Source organism: Cricetulus griseus (assembly GCF_003668045.3).
Source record: "Cricetulus griseus strain 17A/GY chromosome 1 unlocalized genomic scaffold, alternate assembly CriGri-PICRH-1.0 chr1_1, whole genome shotgun sequence".
Lineage (NCBI taxonomy): Eukaryota > Metazoa > Chordata > Mammalia > Rodentia > Cricetidae > Cricetulus > Cricetulus griseus.
In genome coordinates this window covers 167312491-167334369 of record NW_023276807.1, presented here as the reverse complement: position 1 = coordinate 167334369, position 21879 = coordinate 167312491, and the positions used below count along the sequence as shown (strand labels likewise).

The following is a 21879-nucleotide window of genomic DNA, read 5'->3' as shown; positions in this document are numbered from 1 at the left end:
GCTAGTGTCAAGAGGAGCACATAGCCAGCAATCCTTGAAGTGGCCTGGTTCAGTGACATTAAGGAGCTGGTAGGCTGAGGTAAAATTCTGAAGCAGGGAACAAATTTACATTATTAGGAGAGGGGATGCTAAAGAAGATATGATGTTGGAAGAAGGTTGAATCACCTCCTCTATTTCTCCTATCTCCAGAAGTTGAGTAATCGGGATTTTAATTGTGCTCACCAGGTGCCAGAGTTTGAAGAAATGGTAGAACTGACTGGTCACACCTGGTTCCCACTGGGGAATCCCGTGGATCCATGATATAGGTGTGAAGGATTCACTGACAGAGAAAGGACTCAGAACAAGGATCCATATGTGGCATGTGATATTGGCAAGACCCATCTCTCTCTCTCTCTCTCTCTCTCTCTCTCTCTCTCTCTCTCTCTCTGTGTGTGTGTGTGTGTGTGTGTGTAGCCACTGTTTACAATATCCTTCTTTCTTGTCATAGAGGAAGCTAGTGATGAGGTCATTGATTGAAGGAAGAGGTGGATACTGTGGTGATGGGAATTCTAATTGGCTCCTGACCACCTGCTATGGAACAATTTCCCAACCCTGTTTGGAGGGACTGTTTGTTAGACCAGTGGGATCTCTTGACCCTCAAATCTTCATATGTAAAAGTTGCCCTGGACAGAAGAAGGCAGGGGTGTGGGGGTGGAGGTGGAGAAGTCTATATACAATTCAGTAGAATGGAGCTATAGGGGTGAAGCCTCATTCTTCTGGAACAAGGGACAAGGTGGGTCATCTTGGTGTCCTCTGAAACTTGAGGAAGCAGGGTCCTTCTGGGTTGATATGTAGGAAGGGAAGTTATCTTGAGGTAGGGGAGTAAAGGGCTTGAGGTGGGATAGGTAAAATCCAGTGAGGAAGGTCCTCAAGCTTAGGAGCAATGGAGGTTACAAGAATTATCTTGAAGGGGCCCTGTCATTTAGTGGAAAGGGATGAGGATTTTGGTCCAGAGGGGAAAGAAGGACCTGATTCCCAGAGTTGACTGGGGACCAACAGGGGTTGGCACACGTCCATGTAGGCAGTGAGCAGTAAAGTTTCATAGGAGGGAGTGGAGATGACAGAGTAAGGGGGTGACCCAGGGAAAGGTGAGGGTTTGAGTAAAAGACTGGGGGTCAGAACCAGTCCTCTGTACATGAGATAAAATGGTGAGAAGGAAAGAATTCACTTGGGGAGAGCCTGTATCCTGAGAAGGTAAAGTTCCATCACAGTTTGACAAGGGTGTTTTTTAAGGAGCAATTAGTTCACTCTATCTTTCCTGAGTTCTGGGGATGGTATGGGATATGAAAATGCCAAAAGATATTGGGGGCTTTGGATAGGGCTTGGGAAATCTGGGAGGAGAATCCACGGCCATTGTCTGACTGGAGAGAGGCAGAGATTGCAAAGCAGGGAATGATTTCTCAGAGGAGAAGGTCAGAGAATGTCTGTTAGTGGTGGGTGATGTCTCTACCCACCCTGATAAGGTGCCCACCAAGACCAGGAGGTACTTAAGGCATTTGACTATGGGCATGTGGGTAAAGGCAAGTTGCCAGTCAGGTCTGGGGAAAAAGCCTCTGGCCTGGTAAGTAGGAAAGGGGCTGCCATAACTGGAACTGTTGTCTGACATTTCACATATGTCATAGAAGGTGAGACTGTAGGATTGGGTGATAAATTGGAATTCTTTAATGAAAGTAGAGGAATTAGATGTATATGACCCCATGCTATTTATTTTTTTTTAATTTGAGAGAGTACACTTAATGAGAAAGGGACATGTACTCTGACTAGGCCACCCACCCTGGCAACCACCCACAAGAGGAAAACAGAGGTCTGTTTAGGCCAAGTAGAGGGGGTCCTACTGTGGAACAGAAGCAAGGAGTATGGATACCAAATACTGCTGCTGGGGTGAAAGTGGGTGCCAGGGTGGGATCTCTCTTCCTGGAGATTGAGGAGACTGCATGAGCCAGAGGAGGAGAAGGAACTGTGGATTGAGGCTAGTAGGGAGAGGTCTTTAGCAGGATCAAAAGTAGTGGACAGAATGTAGTAGAAGTCTCTCATTCAGATTTCACAGTTAGAAGTAGCTGAGTGGGGGAACAGGAATTGCGCAGAAAAGGCTTGCTGCTAAGGTTAAGAGGAAGCTTGGATTTATGGAACCTCTCCCCATTTCCCTAGTCACTAGTAGTATTTGTTAAGGTCCCAAAATAATACTGGGATTAGGGTGATACTGAGTGACCATTTTGATTGATTATCTAAAGGAGGCTATATTCGACTACAAAGGCAGATAATTTTACAGTTGGCTTAAGTTGGGCTCTAGGTGGGGGGATCAGAGGTTCTCTAAGAGGCACCCCAAGAAGAAGCCAGAAGGTATGGATGACAAAGTTACTTTGGGTGAGGAAGAGAAGACAGTTTATCTGAAGTCTAGGGCATCCCCAGGCCTCAGGAAGGACTGGATGAAGAGACAGAAGACAAAAGAGCAGGTTGTCCCCACACTCAACAGGGATCAGGGATAACAGCCAAGGAGACTCTATGCCTGCTACCAAGGCTTTTAAGTAAAGGCAAAAACAAGACTCAAAAATGAACCCTCACTGAAGGGAAAAGGTCAGAGGTGAGGCCGGTGAAGAAGGTCAACATAGTCTTAAAGATTGTGTCTGTGGGCACCTCTGCCCCCAAGAGTACCAGAGGGATGCTGGGCACTCAACTGCCACACCCTCAGATTTCCTGGTAGTTGAGAAGGATACCACCATCAATAAGATTGAAGACACTTTCAGGCAATTTCCGAACAGGGGTGACATTGGCATCATTCTCATCAACCAGTACATTGCAGAGATGGTCTGGCATACCCTCGACCCCCACCAGCGGTCCATCCCGGCTGTCCTGGAGATCCCATCCAAGGAGCATCCGTACAATGCGGCCAAAGACTCCATCCTGCACAGGGCCAAGGGCATGTTCACTGCCAAAGACCTGCACTAGGGCTCCCGTACCCTAAACGCCCTCACACTACTAGGCCTCTCCCAGTTTGCCACCCTCTAAGTTTGAAGCCTTGGTTTCCAGACCCTCCCTTTCTCTTCACTGAGTGGCTCCTAAGCTGTTAGGGCTGGGCTGTTCAGATCCAGGCTAGTTAAGGAAAGAAAGTCCAACCATCCCTCTCCACTACCTCTTCCCTGTGCTGTTACACAGTGTCATTGTTGATATTAAAGAATATTCTCTCCAAAAAAAATAACATGATCAATTTAGTCACATTGTAGCATGGATGGGGGAGAGCTATTGACAGTTGATACTGGGAATGGAAGAGTCAATGTCTTTGGGGTATGGTCATTAGTGTGTGGTGACCATGCTGCAGTAGAGGGCCCTCTGTACTTGTTTTGATAAAGGCAAAACTGATTGGCTCAGTGGGTTAGTTTAAAAAAATGATGTTTGAATCTTGGGGTGAAGGGGATGTAGGGACATGGGGGATCAGGAAGAAAGTTAGAGTAGAGAAGTGAGTGTAATCAAAATACATTGTGTGGATGTATGGAATTTTCAAAGAACAAATTAAAAATTTGTTATTAAAAATAACAAATAAGTCCAAGGAAGTTAACAAACCAGGACCACACTATGTAAACCCAAGAATCAAGAACTAAGCAGTGACTTTGATAGCATGAGAGGAAAAGCCTCATCAACACCCTGCCTTGTAGTTCCAGCCATCAAGAATTTAGTGGAGTGCCAGGCCTGGTAACACAGCAGAAGCCCGAGGATTTCTATGAGTTTGAGGCCAGCCTGGTCTACATAATGAGTTCCAGGCTAGTTAGGGTTACAAGGTGAAACTCTTTCCCCCAAAGAAAGAAATAATTTTGTCATTAAAAGTATATTATTTTTCTGCCAAAACTAACACATTTTTGAGTGCTTATTGAATTGTATTAGGATCCCAGTTGCGATTGCAGAAACAGAGGTCACTCAACGCACACATTACGACTTTGGAATAGGGCTGTTCACAGAAACAAGGCTGCCAGGTTGCTGGTAAAATTATGTAGACTTGCCAGCACCAGGATTTCAGAAACTCAACAATAGTGACAAGTTGTGTTGCTGCTACAATGTCTACCTATCAGTAAGTGCTGACTCTGCCAGCTATACTAGGAATCGTGTGTGTGTGTGTGTGTGTGTGTGTGTGTGTGTGTGTGTGTGTGTGTGTGTTAGATACATGGAGAGATGATAGATATAGATAGATTGATATATAGAGAGAGCAGAGATATTTAAATACATATGACAGATATTAAATATCATGATCAAAAAGTATTTTAACATAGATTTGTATAGTCTTGCCTCTCCTGGCAAACTCTTAATGAAATCAGCACAGGTTTTGTAGAGACACTCTCTTTGCCCATGGTCTCACAGAGAGTTAATGTGAAACTCAGAACTCAGGTGACTGAAAGCCATAATGATTTCAGTGCTGTGTTCTTTATTACACCACAGGCTCCTTTAGTCACACAAAACCCTTCTGTGACTGCTTGTTTTTGCCACTGTTTTCCATATCAGCCTATATGGTTCCTTAAAACAGGATGGCATTGAAGTCATCTTTGTATGGGCCATTTCCACGACCAAGATTTCTTTCATAAACAGATTCGATATTTCTTTGTGGCATTTTGGGACTTGTGTGTCTTTGGCATTCTCAATACCATCTTTCAGCTGGTGAAATATCTAGCTGATTCCTTAAAATTCTTATATTCATTTCCAGTAATGTCCAGTAGCTGTCTTGCTTGTCTGTACCTGTATCATGCTGCCTGGTTCTACTCTAATGATCTGATTGATTTTAGTCTTGGTTGTTGGACTGGATTCCTCTGGTGTGTTGAGGTTCCTCTGGATCTCAGATTAAGTGAGAAAGCCTGTCTGAGATCTGAAGCCTCCACACTTCATTTCTGATGTTAATATGAGGCTAATATACTAATTTTTCAGTTGTTCCTCTCATAACTGAGAGTGCCCCTGTTTTCCAAATGAGTCAGTTATAACGAGAACACTTAAGTTATTTGATTTATGAAATATATACACAGGATTGGTTTCTGATGCCAAGAAAAAATGGAACAGCAAAGAATTGACTGATTGCTGGAACACTTCCCTGCTCATTTGTAATTACTTATGTAAGACTAAGTGTTAACACCGAATTATTTGGCTCCAAGAAAATGCATTTGTAAAGATTCACCTTCAAAATGGCCAGTAGATTTCCGATGTTCTCTCCAATTCATAACAGTTCTGGGCTGTGGAATCTGGTCTCAGTTAACTTCAGAAGACTAGGATCCTGTAATGTTGCAATGCTTTTAGTTTTACAGACCAAGAGAGGCTATGGTTCAATAGCTCTGCATTATTAGTGGTATGCCCCTTAAATCTTAAGGGAGGCAGCACAACAGACTATTGAAGTCTTTAGAAATTTAATGAGAATTAATGGGTATGCTTGTTGATTGTAGCATGAATGAGGATAAGAAAAACAACTTTTGGTTTATATACATGTATGAGCACACATGTGTGTGAGCAAACTTGTGTTAGTGTGCAGGTTTGTGTAAGCATACATATGTGTGTATGTATACATGTATGGATCTGCATATGGATTGTCAGATATTTATACCAGGTGTTTTTTTCTATTGCTCTCCACCTTATTTTTAATACAGGGTCCCTTTCTGAGCCTGGAGCTCACCAATACAGCCAGGATAGTTGATCAGTAATTATTGGGGTATTCTCCTGTCTCCTCAACTCAGTATTGCAAGTACAGGCATGTGCCACTACCTCCAACTTTTATAAGGGTATTGGATGATCAAATACAGGTTTTTATATTTGTGTGACAAGCACTTTCACAAATGAGCCATCTCCCCAGCTCTTACAACCTTTTAATCTATCAAACAACTTAACAAATAGATCACCTCAGATATAAAATCAAAGCAGCAGCCAAATATAAGCATTCATCATATACACATAAATTTTCTTACAAGAAATTCTTTAATATATAAAGAAGTAAATCCTACTAAACTACAGAATAAAACTCAAGAGGTTATTGAGTAGAATATGGTGCCCAGCAGATAGTCATCTTCAAGTCAAGGTGAGGTTCTGTAGTTCAATGGTGTTTGAACCCAAGCATGACTAAGAAGCTGAGATTTATGTTTCACTGCATATTCCTATACATATTCAGGTGACAAATGGAGAAAGTTCATTATGGTGGCCATATAATACATTTTCCTTGAGAAGACAGTCAGATTTTAAAATGATTTAAGAAGTACAGGGGCAGGAAACAGGTGGTGATGAGGGAGAAACCTGATGGACTTGGGGTAAATGAAGAGACCAAGACAAAAAACTAAGAAGTGGCTCTCACAAATGTTAGACTTTATTGACTTCATGGAAAGTGATCTCGAATTGTTAGTGATGAATGGCCTAGAGCATTGACCTTAAGCTTAGAGAGATATTATACATTAATATTCAGCTTTTCAGTCATCCATAATCATTTATCTGTTCTCTGTGTTAGATATGTGTTAAAGGGCTAGATTCAAGCATTGGCAATCAAAAATAGCAAATCCTGCTATTAATGTGACCATGACTCCTGTGACAAACATCATCAGCCAGTCTTAGCACTCTTCATATTCCTCCCGGTTTTGGATGCTGTGTCTTTTTTTTTTTTTGCCGAAGAAATATCTTCTTTATCTACATCCATTTCCTCCCACAAGGAAATATGGCAGTGTCAGGGTTACATTACATATATCTCTTTCTTTCTCTTTTAGTGTTTAATCTTAGCACCTGCACAGCAGAGTTCTTTACAATTCATTGCATATGCTCTCGCCTTCTCCCCCATCCACACAGCACCTGAGGCCCAAGAATCCACCACCTCAAAGCTCCACAAAAATCTGAGACCCTTCTTCATGACATTATATAGTAGTAACAGACATGCCCCACAGTTTTATACAGTTGCTAGAACACTTTAGTTTCCAACAAATAAAGATTTTTGCCTCCTTTCTTTTGAATATTAATTACCTTTTACAAATTATGTGTGTATGTGTGTATGTCTCTGTGTGTGTTTTCTTTTGTTTCACTTTGTGTTATTCTGTTGTATGTGTACAACAGAAAGGGAAAGTTCACAGCAAAGGGTCCCGGGTTAGCAGTTTGGTTGTCATCTGGTCAGACTGTTTGAGGATCTTTGTGTTGTAGAGGTCCAAGGCATGGTTCACCCTGATAATCTCACTGTTAGTCAGCTTCAAGCGGTGCTTCAACATACAGGAAAACAAGTCCAGCTGGAGTTTTCCTGGGGCCACAGGAGGCCACAGGATCTGGATGTCGGTAATGGGACAGTTGCACTGTGGGAACTCCTCAGCACACTGGCATCGACACTGACTGTTCTGACACACATACTCTCCCTCACCATTGCACATGATGTAACTCAGAGCCAACTGAACAAACTTCTCTTGAAGATACTGTGGGAGGGGCCAGGCGATTAATTCGGTCCCGAATGTCCAACATGAGGAGCATCACGGATGAAGAGGAATAGAACTGACCACCCTGTATGTAGGACTGATTCACTTGCTGCACAGCACTTCGAAGGAGGTCAGCATTGAACCTCAGGCTGTACCCGAACACCTGCACATCGGATATCTTAATGTAGAATTGCCTCTTGGAGGGATCTGACAGGTCCACGGGGCCCTGGCCGGTGTCATTACGTAGGGTGGGTAGCCGAGTCTGACTACGCAGGTAAATATGGACAGTCTTGAAAAAAGTTTTCCACCGATTACCCAGCAAGAGAGTCCAGTTGTAGCATTGACTGTTTTGCAGACGGATCTTCTTCCAACGTGGATAGCCAAATTCCCCAAAGGGCATGTTCCAGCCCTCTGAATGGCTGCCACTGACACTGAAAGGATTGACATAGACAAAGAACATGGGGTCCAGGCTGCTGTTGCGCATCTGGCAGATTCACATGGACATGCCAATCACCATGTGGATGAAGTCCATACGGTTCTTGTTGCTCTTGGGAGTGAGTGACATGCGCTTGCGCCACCGAGGGTCAAAGAATGTATCAAGGCGAATCTCATTGCTGATAAAGGTAGTGGGAACATAGAGGCGCGAGTCCATCTTCTGCAACAAGTACTTCAGTTCCAAGTCCTGCAAGTCCAGGTCGGTTTCAAAGCTGATGAACTGCTCACTCCGCTCAGAGTCCACGTTCTGTGGTTCGCAGCGGCCTCTGTACAGCTTGTAGCCCTTATTGCATGAGCCACAGAGGGAGATGTTTGCCAGGCTACACATGGCACAGCTGTTGTTCCCACCTATGATGCATGGGATGGGGAGCTGGCATAGTGTGGTACTACCATGCACACACAATTTCTCTGGCTCTCCAGGAAGGTTCCCCAGAACCCATTCTCATTGCAGTAGAGAAGTGACTGGACCCTTGCAAGCCACTGCTGTATTGTCCTCTCTCTAGGCAGCTGGTGGTTGGGATTGTGGCGGCAGCACACGCTGAGACCAAAGAGCTTGCGGGCTGTGCGCTGGATCTTCTGCCTCTCAGCCTCAGTGGCACTCTCCAGGAGCTTGTAACAGCTCTGTAGATCCCAGTCATTACCCCAGTGCTGGTGGATGCTATCAATGGTCAGGAAGTGGTTGCTTGGGAGACGTTTCATAAATGACTTAAACTCATCTGAATTTTCCAGGTCCTTGTAAGCTTCAGTCCAGGCCTTGGCCATGTTAGCCAGTGTGAACTCCATGATCTGGATGTCGGTAATGGGACAGTTGCACTGTGGAAACTCCTCAGCACACTGGCATCGACACTGGCTGTCTGACACACGTACTCTCCCTCACCATTGCACATGATGTAACTCAGAGCCTACTGAACAAACTTCTCTTGCAGATACTGTGAGAAGATTATCTGAAGACCTTGAAGGTGCAGTTTGCTTTCCGTGCTTTGCAGAAGGACGGAACTCACAGAGTCCAGATTGTCATAGCTGTTACAGCCCAGAGGCCCAGTGCGTGTCTCTGTGACCTTGATTGCTCCAGTTGATATCTGGATCTCATGGAGCCTTCTCATGGTGCCATCATGGTCGACAAAGTAGGATGATGTAAGCTGGTGTAAAGCTTCAACACTTTGAGAGGCATTCCCTGTCCATGTACATGGTCAAAGCCTCCTCTCACTTGGGATTACATTCTGTTCCTATTATCTAGAGATGGATCTAGGAGACAGCAGCTTCAGATCCTTTCCATATTAAAGATGAGCCATCAAGGCATAGGGACAAGCATATAGGAATGAAACCAGCATGTAACACCTCTCCCAGTGTAGCAGAGATGAGCAGGTGTGTGCCATATTTTTTGATGATGGTATCAATAAACTGCTGAGTGGTGGGTCTCCGGCCAAGCAGACGGATGCTCCTTTGAAAATCCGGCATGAGGGGCACTGGATGGCAGACCAGGTCTCTCCTCTCTATGGCTGTGTTCTTCACCTTCCAACGGGCAAACTCCCTCCAGTTCATGCTTTTCTGCCGGCCTTTATCCGCTCATTCTTGCTCCATTCTGTGGAGTCCTGGAGTCAATGTCCGTCTTTGGGGGAGAGCAGCGGTAGGACGCTTTTTATTCGGCTCGGTGGGAACTTGGAAGAGCCCTGCGTCCAGCTCGCATACCGGGGGCGTGGGGGTACCTGGCTTCTAGCAGCCTGGCTCTTACTCAGCCGTAAAGTCCGCTTGGCTCGTCCCGAGGACAGGCATGAATCCCGGCTCCTGAAAGTGGCCTCTACTCCCTCTGCCTCTGGCTCTCTGGCTCTGTAGCCCTCTCCTTCACCTGTGCTCTTCTCCTCCTCCTGACACCCACCCCCGCGCGCGCCAGATCAGTTAGCAGCCCTGGGGACCCGGAGAGAGGCGGCTGGCGAATGGAAAGGGAAGTCCAAGTACCTGGATGCTGTGTCATTTTAATCACAGACACAAATTCTCACTGTTGTTCCACCAGATGAAGGACAATGCAGTAAAGAAGGGATGAGGACTAGAATGATGGTAAAAGTGTAGGGATAGGGACTAGAGGGTTGGCTTAGTAGTTAAGAGCACGCACTGCTCTTACACAGGACCAAAGTTTGATTCCCCAGTATCATGGATGGGCAGCTTACAACCACGTGTAATTTCAGCTCTATCACCCCAGTCTGGATTCCATGGGCACCCACACTCACATGTGCACAGAACTACACATCCACACTCAAAAATAATAAATCTTAAAAAATAGAATGGGGATAGAGAAGTAGACAAAGTCAAAACATATAAGAGTTGTAAAAAGAGGCCAGAAATGTGTAAATCATGAGATACTCTCTGAACAATGAAATTTATTCATCAGAGTAAAAAACTGGCATTAAGATTTCTACCTCAGGCAATTGGAGGGCTGATGTACTGGTTAGTTTTCTTATTACTGTGACAGAATAATTGACAAGACCAATCCAAGAAAGGAAGAAGGGGTTTTCTTTTACTCACAATTCTAGGGTACAGTTCATCATGGCAGGGACATCATGGTATCAGGAGCACGAGGCTATTGGTCACTTACTTGTGTCTCCTGTCTGGAGACAGAAAGTGGTGATGCTGGCATTCAGCTCCCTTTCTTCATTTTATTCTAAATTCAGGGGCCAGCACAAGGAATGGCACTGCCCATGTTTAAGATTAGTCTTCCTAAGCAAGTAGCCGAATCTAGAAACTCCCTTGCAGATGTGCCCAGAGATTTGTTTCCATGGTGATTTTAAATCCCATCACATTGACAATTAAGATTAGTTATCACAGCTGGAAATATCATCTCTGAGTTTTATGAGGAAAAAAAATGGGTCTGTGGGGAAAGAAAAATAGCTAGTTTTAAGTAATTTGAGCTAAAGTTTCTTGTGAAACATTCAAACAGAAAAAAAAATGTAGTAAAAATTGATATTAGAGTGTGTAAGTTAGATACAAAGTTACCTAAGAGATCATAGTGTAGGCGGTTTTTGTAATATTAATATTTCCTTATCTGAGTTTGGTTCTTGGCTCTATCAATGAGCTCAGTCAAGGTTCTGATATGTCTTAACCTCCTGTATCTTCATGTGACATAGATAAAAGTAGTACTTGTCACACAGGGTATCTTGAAGATCACCTGAATGCCTAGTACATACAGTATTTGCTATGTCATTATATTTGGAAACTAGGTGAATTGGTGTTACTGCTCAGAAAATAAAAATACAAATTGAGACGACAAAATGAGTGAACACAGATACCAAGCTCATTGCACTCTAAAGTGTTGGTCATCTAGTTCAATGAGATGTCAGGTAATATGACATACACCTCAGTGGACATAGGCAGTCCAGGTCAAAATGGATGGTTATACCCTGAACGCAGAAACGAAATTTGGTGTTTCAAGTTCAGAGATGGTTTGGGGACCAGACTGGAGCAGTGAATTCTAAACCAATTAGATCTTCCTAGAACAGTGGTTCTGAACCTGGAAGTTGTGACCCCTTCTGGAGTTAAATGATCCTTTCAAGGGGTCACATAGCAGTTATCCTACATATCATATATTTATATTAGCATTCATAACAGTAGCAAAATTATAGTTATGAAGTAACAATGAAATAATTTTGTGGCTGGGGTCACCACAACATGAGGAACTGTATTAAAGGGTTACAGTGTTAAGAAGGTTGAGAACCACTTCTCTGGAATGATCAGATGTAGCTCAACACTACTGATCTCACCAAATACACCTTACCATGGCATGGTGACCCCAGGTCCTCACTTACTACTCAAGACTACTAAACCTTCTCATCAACTGTTCAGTCCTGAGCACAATGGCTGGTCAAATAGTATTTCAAAGTGGAGACAAATTCTGGCGCCATTCTGTGCACTTGAACCCTGTTCACAGCAGCTCCATTACAAATGACGGCAGCATAATTCTATTTGCAAACCCAGAAGTGAGAAATAAGCCATGCTCCCAGAGGCTGCCCTGTGATCCCATCCTACTCCTTGCTCATGAGGATTGCACTGTGCAGTCTTTACACTGTAGGTTAGATGAACATCCACAAAGAAAGTTTGTTTCTGTAGGCCACAGATCTTCAGCTGCTGAAGACTCTCTTCTCAGATACACTACTCAGTTCCCCAGCAACGAGACCTACTCACACCATATTTTGATTACAGTGAAGATATCTTCATAGCCAATTTGTAATTCAATGGAACTTGGGGAGACATAGAAAACAGTAGGTAAATTTGGCCTGTGTAGCACAAAAAAAAAGTGACTTTTGGTCAAAAGATAGACTTTTAGGCTAAAACTATTATAACTCCATTGCAACTAATATAATTTAGTGGTAACCACCACCTTACACCTGAGATGACTTTCAGAATCTCAGTTAACTAATTAAATGAAAGATAAACGACATTTTGGGGCTAGAGATGTGGCTCAGTGGTGAAAAAAAAAAAAAACAAAACCTTACTGTTTTTGTAGAAGACCCCAGTTTGGTTCCCAGCACCCATGTTAAGGTTAGGTGGCACCAGGAGATCCAAAGCCTCTGGCCTCCTTGAATACCTAAACTCACATATATGATGGGGGAAGTACTTCCGTGTATGTTTATCTTATTGATTGTTGAATAAAATACTGTTTGACCAATGAGACAGCAAGTTAGACAGGACTAGAAGTCAAAGAGGATTCTGGGAAATGTAGTAGAGAAGTGCTGATCCAGGCAGGAAATGACATAGCAAGGAGACTCATATTTAAGCGAAGGAGAAACAGGAAGGGCCCCTTTTCCCCGTTCGCCTCCTCCAGCGGCAGGATGTGAGCCACCGGCAAGGAGGGACGCCAATAAGGCGTCCAATAAGATAAGTCTTATAAAATATATAGATATATGATAATTGAGACTGAGCTAACTGATGAGGAATCCTAGTCATTGGCCAAGCAGCTTTGAACCTAATACAAGTTTCTGTGTATTTATTTGGACCTAACTCGAGCAGGCGGCTAACGTAAAGCTCACACGTGGCGATGGGGCTCAGCGGCTTTTGGCGGAAAGATTTATCATAACACATATACATACATACACAGAGATGTAATGATAAATCATTCTGCCTGCTTCTGCTGTAACGTTAGGACCCCCAAAATAACACACAGAGTCTTATGTTAATTACAATGCTGCTGGACAATGACTAGGATTTCTCAGTTGCTTGCTCTGTCTTAAGTGCCAACCATAATCATTAATCTATATTTTTTGTAAAGACTTATCTAATCCAGGAAACTGGCGGCATGTGTCCTCTCTTGTTGGGCTCACATGGCGGCTCCAGAGAAGACAGGGGGAGGAAGAGGAAGAGAGCAAATTCCTGCTTGCTCCTGCTTATATTCTGAGTCTGATGCTATGTCACTTCCTGCCTGGATCACACGACTTCTCTTTACTACATTTCCCAGAATTCTCCTCAACTCCTAGTCCTGCCTAACTTGCTTGCTTATTGTCCAACAGTAATTTATTTATCAACCAATAAAACAAACATATACACAGAAGGACCTCCCCCATCACAGAGACACATACATCCACTGAGAAATAAAAATATAAACCTTTAAAAGGAAGTAACATGATGCAGCTTCAAAAAAGAGATCATAAGAAGCCTCACAGCTTCCAAGCCTACTGCTTGCTCTGTATGAAGTCATCCATCAAGTAAGAAATGCAACTACTCTAAGCTGCCTTGCTGCTCAAGCTTGACTATGGAAAATCCAAGACAGAAAAAGAAGAAGAGAGAGACAGACACACAGATGCAGGGAGAGATGGAGAGACAGACAGACACATAGATACATGGGCACAGGGAGAGAGAGAGCCCAAGATGAGCCACCCGACCCTTTAGCCTAGGTATCAGAAACTGACTATTAAATAAGCTTTTTGGAACTTTCCCACTCCACCAGATACAATGTAGAAAAGAAGGAAGGAACCAGCCTATAGCTAGAAAGACCCTGTGCACACCAGCTCAATAAAATCTCAGCTGTTTGCCATTTGAATATGTAGCTGAGACCTTAGTCATCCAAAAGCCTTTGCTGTACTAGCCCACATTCAGGACCACAAAATCATGAGAAATGATGTTACTGTCCCCAGTCACTAAGTTTTTAGTGTAGTTTGCCCGACAGTAATTGATAACTGGAATCCAGTGTCCTAGGGACTCTCTAAGGGCAGTGATTGAGTAGCCCAATCAGTAGCTAACTGTTTACAATAGTCATATTATTAAAAACAGTAGTATGTTTAATACTATTAATTATTAATATTACCATTAAAGTAATGCAGGTTATTTAGAAAACACATTAAAGCCCAAGAAGATAATTAAAATCACCTATAATCCTAACACCAAAATGCATCTTTAAAGTGTATGTGTCATGTATTAGCTCAATAGCATAAATAGATGTCACTTCTTAGTAATAAAAGCATAGATATATATTAAAGATTTGCAATAATAAAAGTTTTGAACCTCTCATGAGTCTGTGGTTTAAGAGGGATTTTGCAGGCAGCTAGGGAAGGCAACTCTACCTAGAGATCCTAGGAACCATCCATATAAATTGTTGATTTACAGAGCCTGAGTTAACATGACTCTATTACACATGGTCTGTCACGTCTGAAGAAGTTAGCCCAGACTAGCTTTCACATAAAAGCCTCAGAATAGCAGAAGTGAGAGAATTAGCTAGACCTCTTGAAGCCTAGACTCAAAGTTACCACTGCCCATTCTACTAGGCAATAAATCCATGAGGCATGGCATAGTCATGTCAGTCAGTGATGACTCCAGCTCTTGATGGAGAATAAACTCTTCAAAGTGTAGGGAATGGGAGAAATGTGAAGCTAGTGTTGCATCCTACAACATTATACTTTGAATTGTATTTTCCCCAAAAAAAGCTTTTAAAAACTGTTGAACTTAGAGTATGCTTGAAAAAAGACATAAATTTGGATTAGTGACTTTTCTTAAAGGTATCGGCGGTGGCTCCCAAATGGAATCGCACTACTAGGAGGTACTGGAAGTGTGTCTCTGTGGAGGCAAGCTTTGAGGTTTCATATATGTTCAAGCCACACCTGATATCTCACTTCACTTCCTGTTGCATGCAGGATATAGAACCCTCAGCTCCTTCTCCAGCACCATATCTGCCTGTACACTGCCATGCCCTGCCATGATGATAGTGGACTAAATCTCTGAAACCATAGCATTTAATATTTTCCTTTATAAGAGTTGCCATGGTCATGGTGTCTCTTCGCAGCAACAGAAACCTTAACTAAGACAGAATCCATTGTTCTCTAAACATTTGTTCTCTCTGTGGAAAAATCTTGAAGTTCTCTAAACGGTTTTTTCAAAGATCAAATCATTTCATTCAGCTTCCATTTTCCAGACTGCTCCAAACTGCTGGTTCCTTACTGGGGCTAAGTGAATATGGCCTATCAGCATATCCTGGTCTTTCTTTTTTAGAGTTTTGCTATCCTCTGAACTGGGTAACTGAATGATGAGTAGTGATGGGGTCACTAGGGCTTGGCATGACTTTTATTGACATATTCTGATGGACAGTATATTTCAGAGACTTGTAAATACAATAAACTACACTAGAAAGGTCATTGCTGATATTTGTTTCTGAGGGGAGGCATGCTTTAGGCAGAAACATCCCACCTGCTGAGCTTATATGTCCCAAATATTAAACCCCAGAAACAAAATAAAGGTTAAATGAAAAAGTCGCACTCAGCAGGTGACCTAGGTAAATGGGTCAGTTTGAGAAACACCCAGAAAGACACGATGGCAACTGAATCACTGTCTTGAGACACAACATTGATTTCAATTCTTCATTGGCAGAGCCATTAATCAGACAGTTATTTATAGAATATCCTAGAAACCAAAGTTTCCTTCTGGCTGGCAATTGTCCTCTCTTAGGTCAGTGATACATGACAGGATTATCTTGATGCCTTCTAAGGAACATAAGCATCTATCTAATCAGTTCACAGTGTCATGATACACACAAATGTCAGCATAGCGCAGATTTATACCTGGTCAAGATTCTTCCAAGCTAACATCAAAATTGGACGGACTGGCAGTATACATTGTGTCCATTCTGATGCAAAGAGGGCTAATATACTTGGAAATAAATTCTAACCTAGTTAGTATGGCTATTAGTTTTTAAATGTTCATGAATAATATTTATGGGGATGGGGATAATGGATGGAACTCTTGTGAACTGAAGGTTAGAATGAAAATTGGCTTTACTGCTTTGGAAAGTAGTATGGAGGCTTCACATATAGAATTGCTACATTGCCAAAGAAAGCATCAGTTAGTATGCTGAAGAAATTACATCATTATGTACAATTCTCATGATGCAGAAACAGACTAGATATGTGTGACATATGGAAACAGAAGGATCCCTGGGGTTTGACGGTCAGCTGGTCTAGCCAATTAGCAAGCACCATGTCAAATATGTGCCCTTGTGTCACATCCAAGTACTAACCAGATCCAACCATGTTTAGCTTCCAAGATGGGATTAGATGAGACACATTTAAGATGGTATGGTCAAAAAATTAAGTGAAGAGCAACTGAGAATGACCTCAGTGTCAGCACCTGGTCTCCACTTGTGCATGTATGTATACACACAAACATCACATACACACACACACACACACACACACACACACACACACACACACACACACACACACACACACACCCCATGCTAATAAAGTGGAGAGCTCTTGAAGAAGATATCTAATATCAACCTCTGGCCCCTATACAGCAACATCAAAAAAGTTGTGTAGGCTTGAACACTTTAATTTACATTCTGAGCCCTTGTTCTCCATCTGTGACATGGAGATCTATCAGTGCATTGATTGAGGTAACACAAGTGTTTTTCTGGCACACAGTGAGTCATGAGTAAATGCAAGCAAGAGAAGTAAACACAGATTTGAGTGCAAGATGTCTTTGCCCCAGGAATGTCAATGAGGCCCATAAGATAAGTACAATAGAGTTTTTCTACCTCACTAAATGCAAACACAGCTCATGAAAACTTTGGAACTAGATTCAGGAATAATCTGGGTACATCATAATAAGTTTAGTTAAATTTAACAATAGAAATTTCATCATTCTCACCAGACTTGAAGATAAAGAAATCGAACAAACCCCAATGCTACTTATTAAAATTCAGAAAAATAAATGAAACCTTGGCATTATAGATCTAAGGAATCTAGTTAACATGAGAAGCTATTTTCCCTCATTTCTCAAAATGCTCACTTTTCCTCCCAGACAAAGGAATATTATTTTAATACCAATAGCCAAACAGAAACTTCATGTACAAACTTCTACAGGTCAAGTTCTCTGCCTCCCAAATCAACCATGCAGAAAAAAATTCCACTAATCACAGGTGAGCTCTTATTTACCTAGATCCAAAATGCATTAAAAAAATAGTCAATGTGGTTTTATATAATTTCATATAAAACAAGTATATATTAGTGAATTGTAACTCGTGTCTTACTTAGCTGATTTTAACTTCATTGCCTCAATATTATTTTCTTGGTTTGCTCTTTAATTTTAAAATGATATCTTCTACAGCCAGTACTCATGGCCATTACTATTTGTACCCTGCTTTCACAGTTTTGACACTCTTGAAGATTTTAACTGATATATACATTACGGTTCAGCTTGATTAACAAGTATCTATAATAATAAGAAACGTAAGAATGAGTAAGAAGGGATTAAAGTGATGAGTAGAGAAAACAAAAAGGAAAAAAGAGAATAAAGTCATGCATATAACACAAGGAGATTAGAGTTGTGTGTCTAACACTTGAGGATTTGCAACTTGAATAATTTTTTCAATGTTCAGAACTAACTCTACAGCCCAAGCTAGCCTCAAACTCAAGATCTCCTTCCTCAGCCTCTTGAATGATGGAATTACAGGTATGCTCCACCATGCCTTGCTCTTGTAATACAATTTTATAGCACATGGAATATAGTGTCAATCTCTAGTACTAAGAAAGAAATCCTGATCCACGGTACTTACACTGAAGACAACTATGCACTAAATGTGAACTATTGTCTCCTTCAGGCATTTGCAATTAAGAGTGTTTGGAAAATGCCCAAAGATACAATGGAGACACCTGTGCTGATTCCTTGCTTAACATTTAGAAGGTCTGTGCACACACTGCAGACTGTAAATAAATCTTTACACAAGCTCTCTGGAACATGTGTATTCTACATATGTCAAGGACAGCTGTCCTGCACCTGTTCAAGAGAAATGTGGGTCAAACTCCTTCAGCTACTGGTTAGAAGGTTTAGATGCCTAGAAAATGTTTTTAATTATGACAAATACTTCAGCTCATTTCTAATAACACTGAAGTTGTAAATGCCATCAGTTCATGTGGCGCCCCCTAGATGGTGTTCAGAAGCAGGCAGGTGGAGATCATCTCATCAGCAGTGTCCAGCCCACTCAGCAAACCACTGCTTTGTTCACTGACCTGTATGAAGACCAGAAAAACAAACATTTTCATCAAGTTGACTGCAAATATTTCTGTCATATAGAACTGTTGCAAAGATTCTTGAATCTTTATTTATTCTTGGTAGGCAGGGGTCTGCTCTAAGGGCCTGTGAGAATTTGTCTTACCATCCACATCTCAGAGGGTGTCTCTTCTAGAAGAAGAAACAGGCATTTCTTCCATGGCAACTTAGCAATCTGGATCCTCCTGAGAACGAGGACTGTACCTAAAATATTCATGGCTCTGGTTCCCACAGGCTGATAAAGGAATGTCTCAACTAATGACATTTCCCCTGGTGCATGATCCAATACATGCAGTTCCAGCGATATGGTAAGATTGTTCCACTCTTGAGATTTTATTTCTCTTCAATGTTTCACTGCTGCTCAGATAAATCTTTTAATATATAAACATGTGAAACAGTGAAAAAATTATTCCAGTTCATATTTTGTACTAATCTGATTCTGCTTCTCATAAATTATGGATGATTCCATCTTGGGGCATCTTCCTTCCGCTCACTTTATAATTTAGTCTGACATTTGGATAGCCCTGGCCCTTCTGCACTGAAGTGCTTTTGAATCACTTAATTATAACCATTATATCTTGGGAGAAAATGTATACCTGTAATGACTTGTCACTCTTAAGTGGCCGACTGAAGACAGTGAAAGCAAGTTTTTGATATCAAAAAAGAAGAGTCACCCTATGCAACAAGAATGGGCCAGAGTAAAAGAACATGAGGTGATAAATTATAGAAACCTATTTAGACTGGCTTGAGTTAGATAACAAGAACTAATTAGGAACAGCCAGTCTGTAGGATCTCCTTGAACCCAGGAACAAATCAAGGCAGACTTAGAGAAATGCAATCCAGGATGAAAACGCCACTAGGAACAAAAGGAGCCAACCTCATCACTTCTGTATGTTTGTACACTGTCTTCCCATTCTTTCCTCCTTGCCTTCTTTAAGTCATGTGATTTCTCCATCTGCATCCTGCCATTAATTTTCATTAACCACCTTTGCCTTTGCCTTCTGGTGTCTGAAGTCTCCCCATTACAGCTCCAGTATGCCAATATCTCTAGTATCTCCAAGTTCAAGATGAAACAACTAGCTCCAAATGTCAAGAGGAAGAAAATGATGGAGTCAACTTGGCTCAGGTGTTTACCTCTGCCTCACTCAGCTATCTATGGCTGCTTCATCAAAGAAACTCACAAATTTTTACCTAGTTAAACATTATCCCATTGACATTATAGCTATGTCATTCATAGGCATTATAGCTAAGTAGGAATGTTGGTTGCTTCCCTCTATTAGAAGCTTGCATGGTGCCTTCTGGTACCATGAAAGCTAGTCCTCAAGGAGGAAGGAGTCACTCAGATCAACTCCAGTTCAGAACTCTAAATCTGAAGTGCATGGTGTCTTCAGCAATAACACCTTACCTTCAACCTCTAGGTGATAACCAAGGACAATATCAATAGCTTGAACTGTTTTAGGGGTCTCCTGGACAACATAACCAACAACTCAAAAGAGCATTTCTCATGCCTGGTGTTGGGGTTTTGTTAGATGGTCTATGCCTCTTTGTCAGCCCATATGAGGAAATTTATTTAAACTATATATGTCCATTTATACATGAACTTGCAAATATTGTTACATGTTTATATATAAATAGTTAATGGTATGATTCCTTACATTTTCAGACATTATTATTTTTATTTTACCCATTCCTCTCCATCTGTATTTATCTCCCTCCTACCTCCCTGATTACAGTCCCCATTCTTCTCACTTTCCTGATGAGATAATGTGTACCCCACTCTTCCCTTCTCAATCGTTTCCCCTCCCCACCCTAACAATGCACATAACCCTAAGGGTATAGTAGTGGCTCACATGCCTTGGTGGTAACCAATAACTTTCTAATTGGACTTACGTCCTACTTAACAAGAAGGAAACGTGTCTGGTACTAGAAACTTAGTTAAGTACTCAGGGATAGTAGAGTCATGGACCTTGGAAGAGTACCTACAATAACCACTTTACTAAAACATATCATTAACAATAATATCACTAAAATATATCATTAAAATTAATATCATTAAAAACAATATCATTACTAATATCATGACTGCATTCTAAATATTTATCCTTCTACCCACAGATAAGTGTAGTCCTCACCTAACATCAAAGAAACTTTTCTTTGCTACAGACAGAGACTATTATAGAAAATCACAACTAATTGAAATGCAGTTATAGAGACCAGTCATAATTGGTATATCTACAAAACAACTCCTATGCCTAAAGCTCAGAGAACATTGTAGAAGAGGTGGCAGGAAGACTCTAAGATCCCGAGGGCTGGGAAGTTTGTTGTGAGATTCTGTCTCCTAGTCTGTCAGAAGCTACATCCATAAAGCCTTACCAACATGGCTGCTAAAACATGAGCTGAACAAGGACAACAACAACAGACATGCTAAAGCGAATAGCTGAAAGCCCACAAGGCCTCAACCCTACAGGCAACTAAGGAATGCTGGAAACCCCAGGGAAGAGCACATTGATTTGTTATTCAATCCCAAATTGTTAGCACTGAAAAAAAAATGTACACACAAGTAACATTATACTGACTGATCAGGTTGTACTTATGTACTTAGGAATACATATACATATATAGTTATATGCTGATTATTATACATAAATGTATGTAACAACTGATGAAAACTAGAGTTCATGAATGTGACAGATAGCAAAGAAGGGTGTGGAGGGAGGGAGGAAAGGGGGAAGTGATTTTAAAAAAAGAATGTCTATATCTAAGGATGAAGCATGAGGAATAATGTCTGGTGAATGGGGTGATAGAATCTTGTCAGTGGAATGGACTTGAAGTGCCCAGTGGATTTTCCCAGCTCTGTAGAAATCTAACAGCTAAGCTTTCTGGATAGAAATTTTCTCAGCATAAGCATCTTTTAGCAGAGGCTTTTCTACTGCTGGGCAGATCCATCTTCAGACGGGACTAGAAGAGTCTGAACTGAGAAGAAGTTTTCTCAGATGTCCTTCAACTGGTGTACTTAGGTCTATTCTAAAGACTTCCCACAAGTTCTAAAGTCCATGTGACAAATATTTACACATCACTCTCCCACAAACTTTCCTGTATTATACCTTAATATGTTATTCTTCCCTTCAACTTCTTTCAGGTTTTCTCCTCTCTGTCCATTCTCTGGCTTCCTAAGGGCTTTTGATGTATGGGTAGAAATATTTAAAATTTGTGGACCACCCAAAAAGATGTTTGAGAGGATCAGTCATTCTCAACCAAGTGTAATATTTCTATTGATATGGCCAGAATCTTTTAGCTTATTGAGCTTTGTACTGTGATGTGATATTAAAGGACTTATGTGGTATCTTTTCTGTTTTCCAGCTTTTTGACTTAAGACAAACACACACACACACACACACACACACACACACACACACACACACAC

The 21879-nt window shown here is 41.6% G+C and overlaps 1 protein-coding gene and 1 pseudogene across 1 annotated transcript; one reads left to right on the top strand and one right to left on the bottom strand.

Moving 5' to 3' along the window:
- Positions 1-2381: 2381 nt before the first annotated feature.
- LOC118239696 (V-type proton ATPase subunit F-like) lies at positions 2382-2985 on the top strand. Its single transcript, XM_035453063.1, has 2 exons — positions 2382-2403; positions 2687-2985. Exons 1-2 carry the CDS (start codon positions 2382-2384, stop codon positions 2983-2985), a joined length of 321 nt encoding a protein of 106 aa, XP_035308954.1.
- Positions 2986-7100: 4115 nt separating this feature from the next.
- On the bottom strand, positions 7101-9473 carry LOC100754805 (annotated as a pseudogene).
- Between the last annotated feature and the right edge of the window lie 12406 nt (positions 9474-21879).

Excerpts from the sequence above, each read along its gene's own strand:
- LOC118239696 (XM_035453063.1), top strand. The coding sequence starts at position 2,382 with ATGGATGACAAAGTTACTTTGG. Across the intron at positions 2,404-2,686 it reads GGATGACAAAGTTACTTTGG|AGTACCAGAGGGATGCTGGG; the intron begins GTGAGGAAGAGA and ends TCTGCCCCCAAG.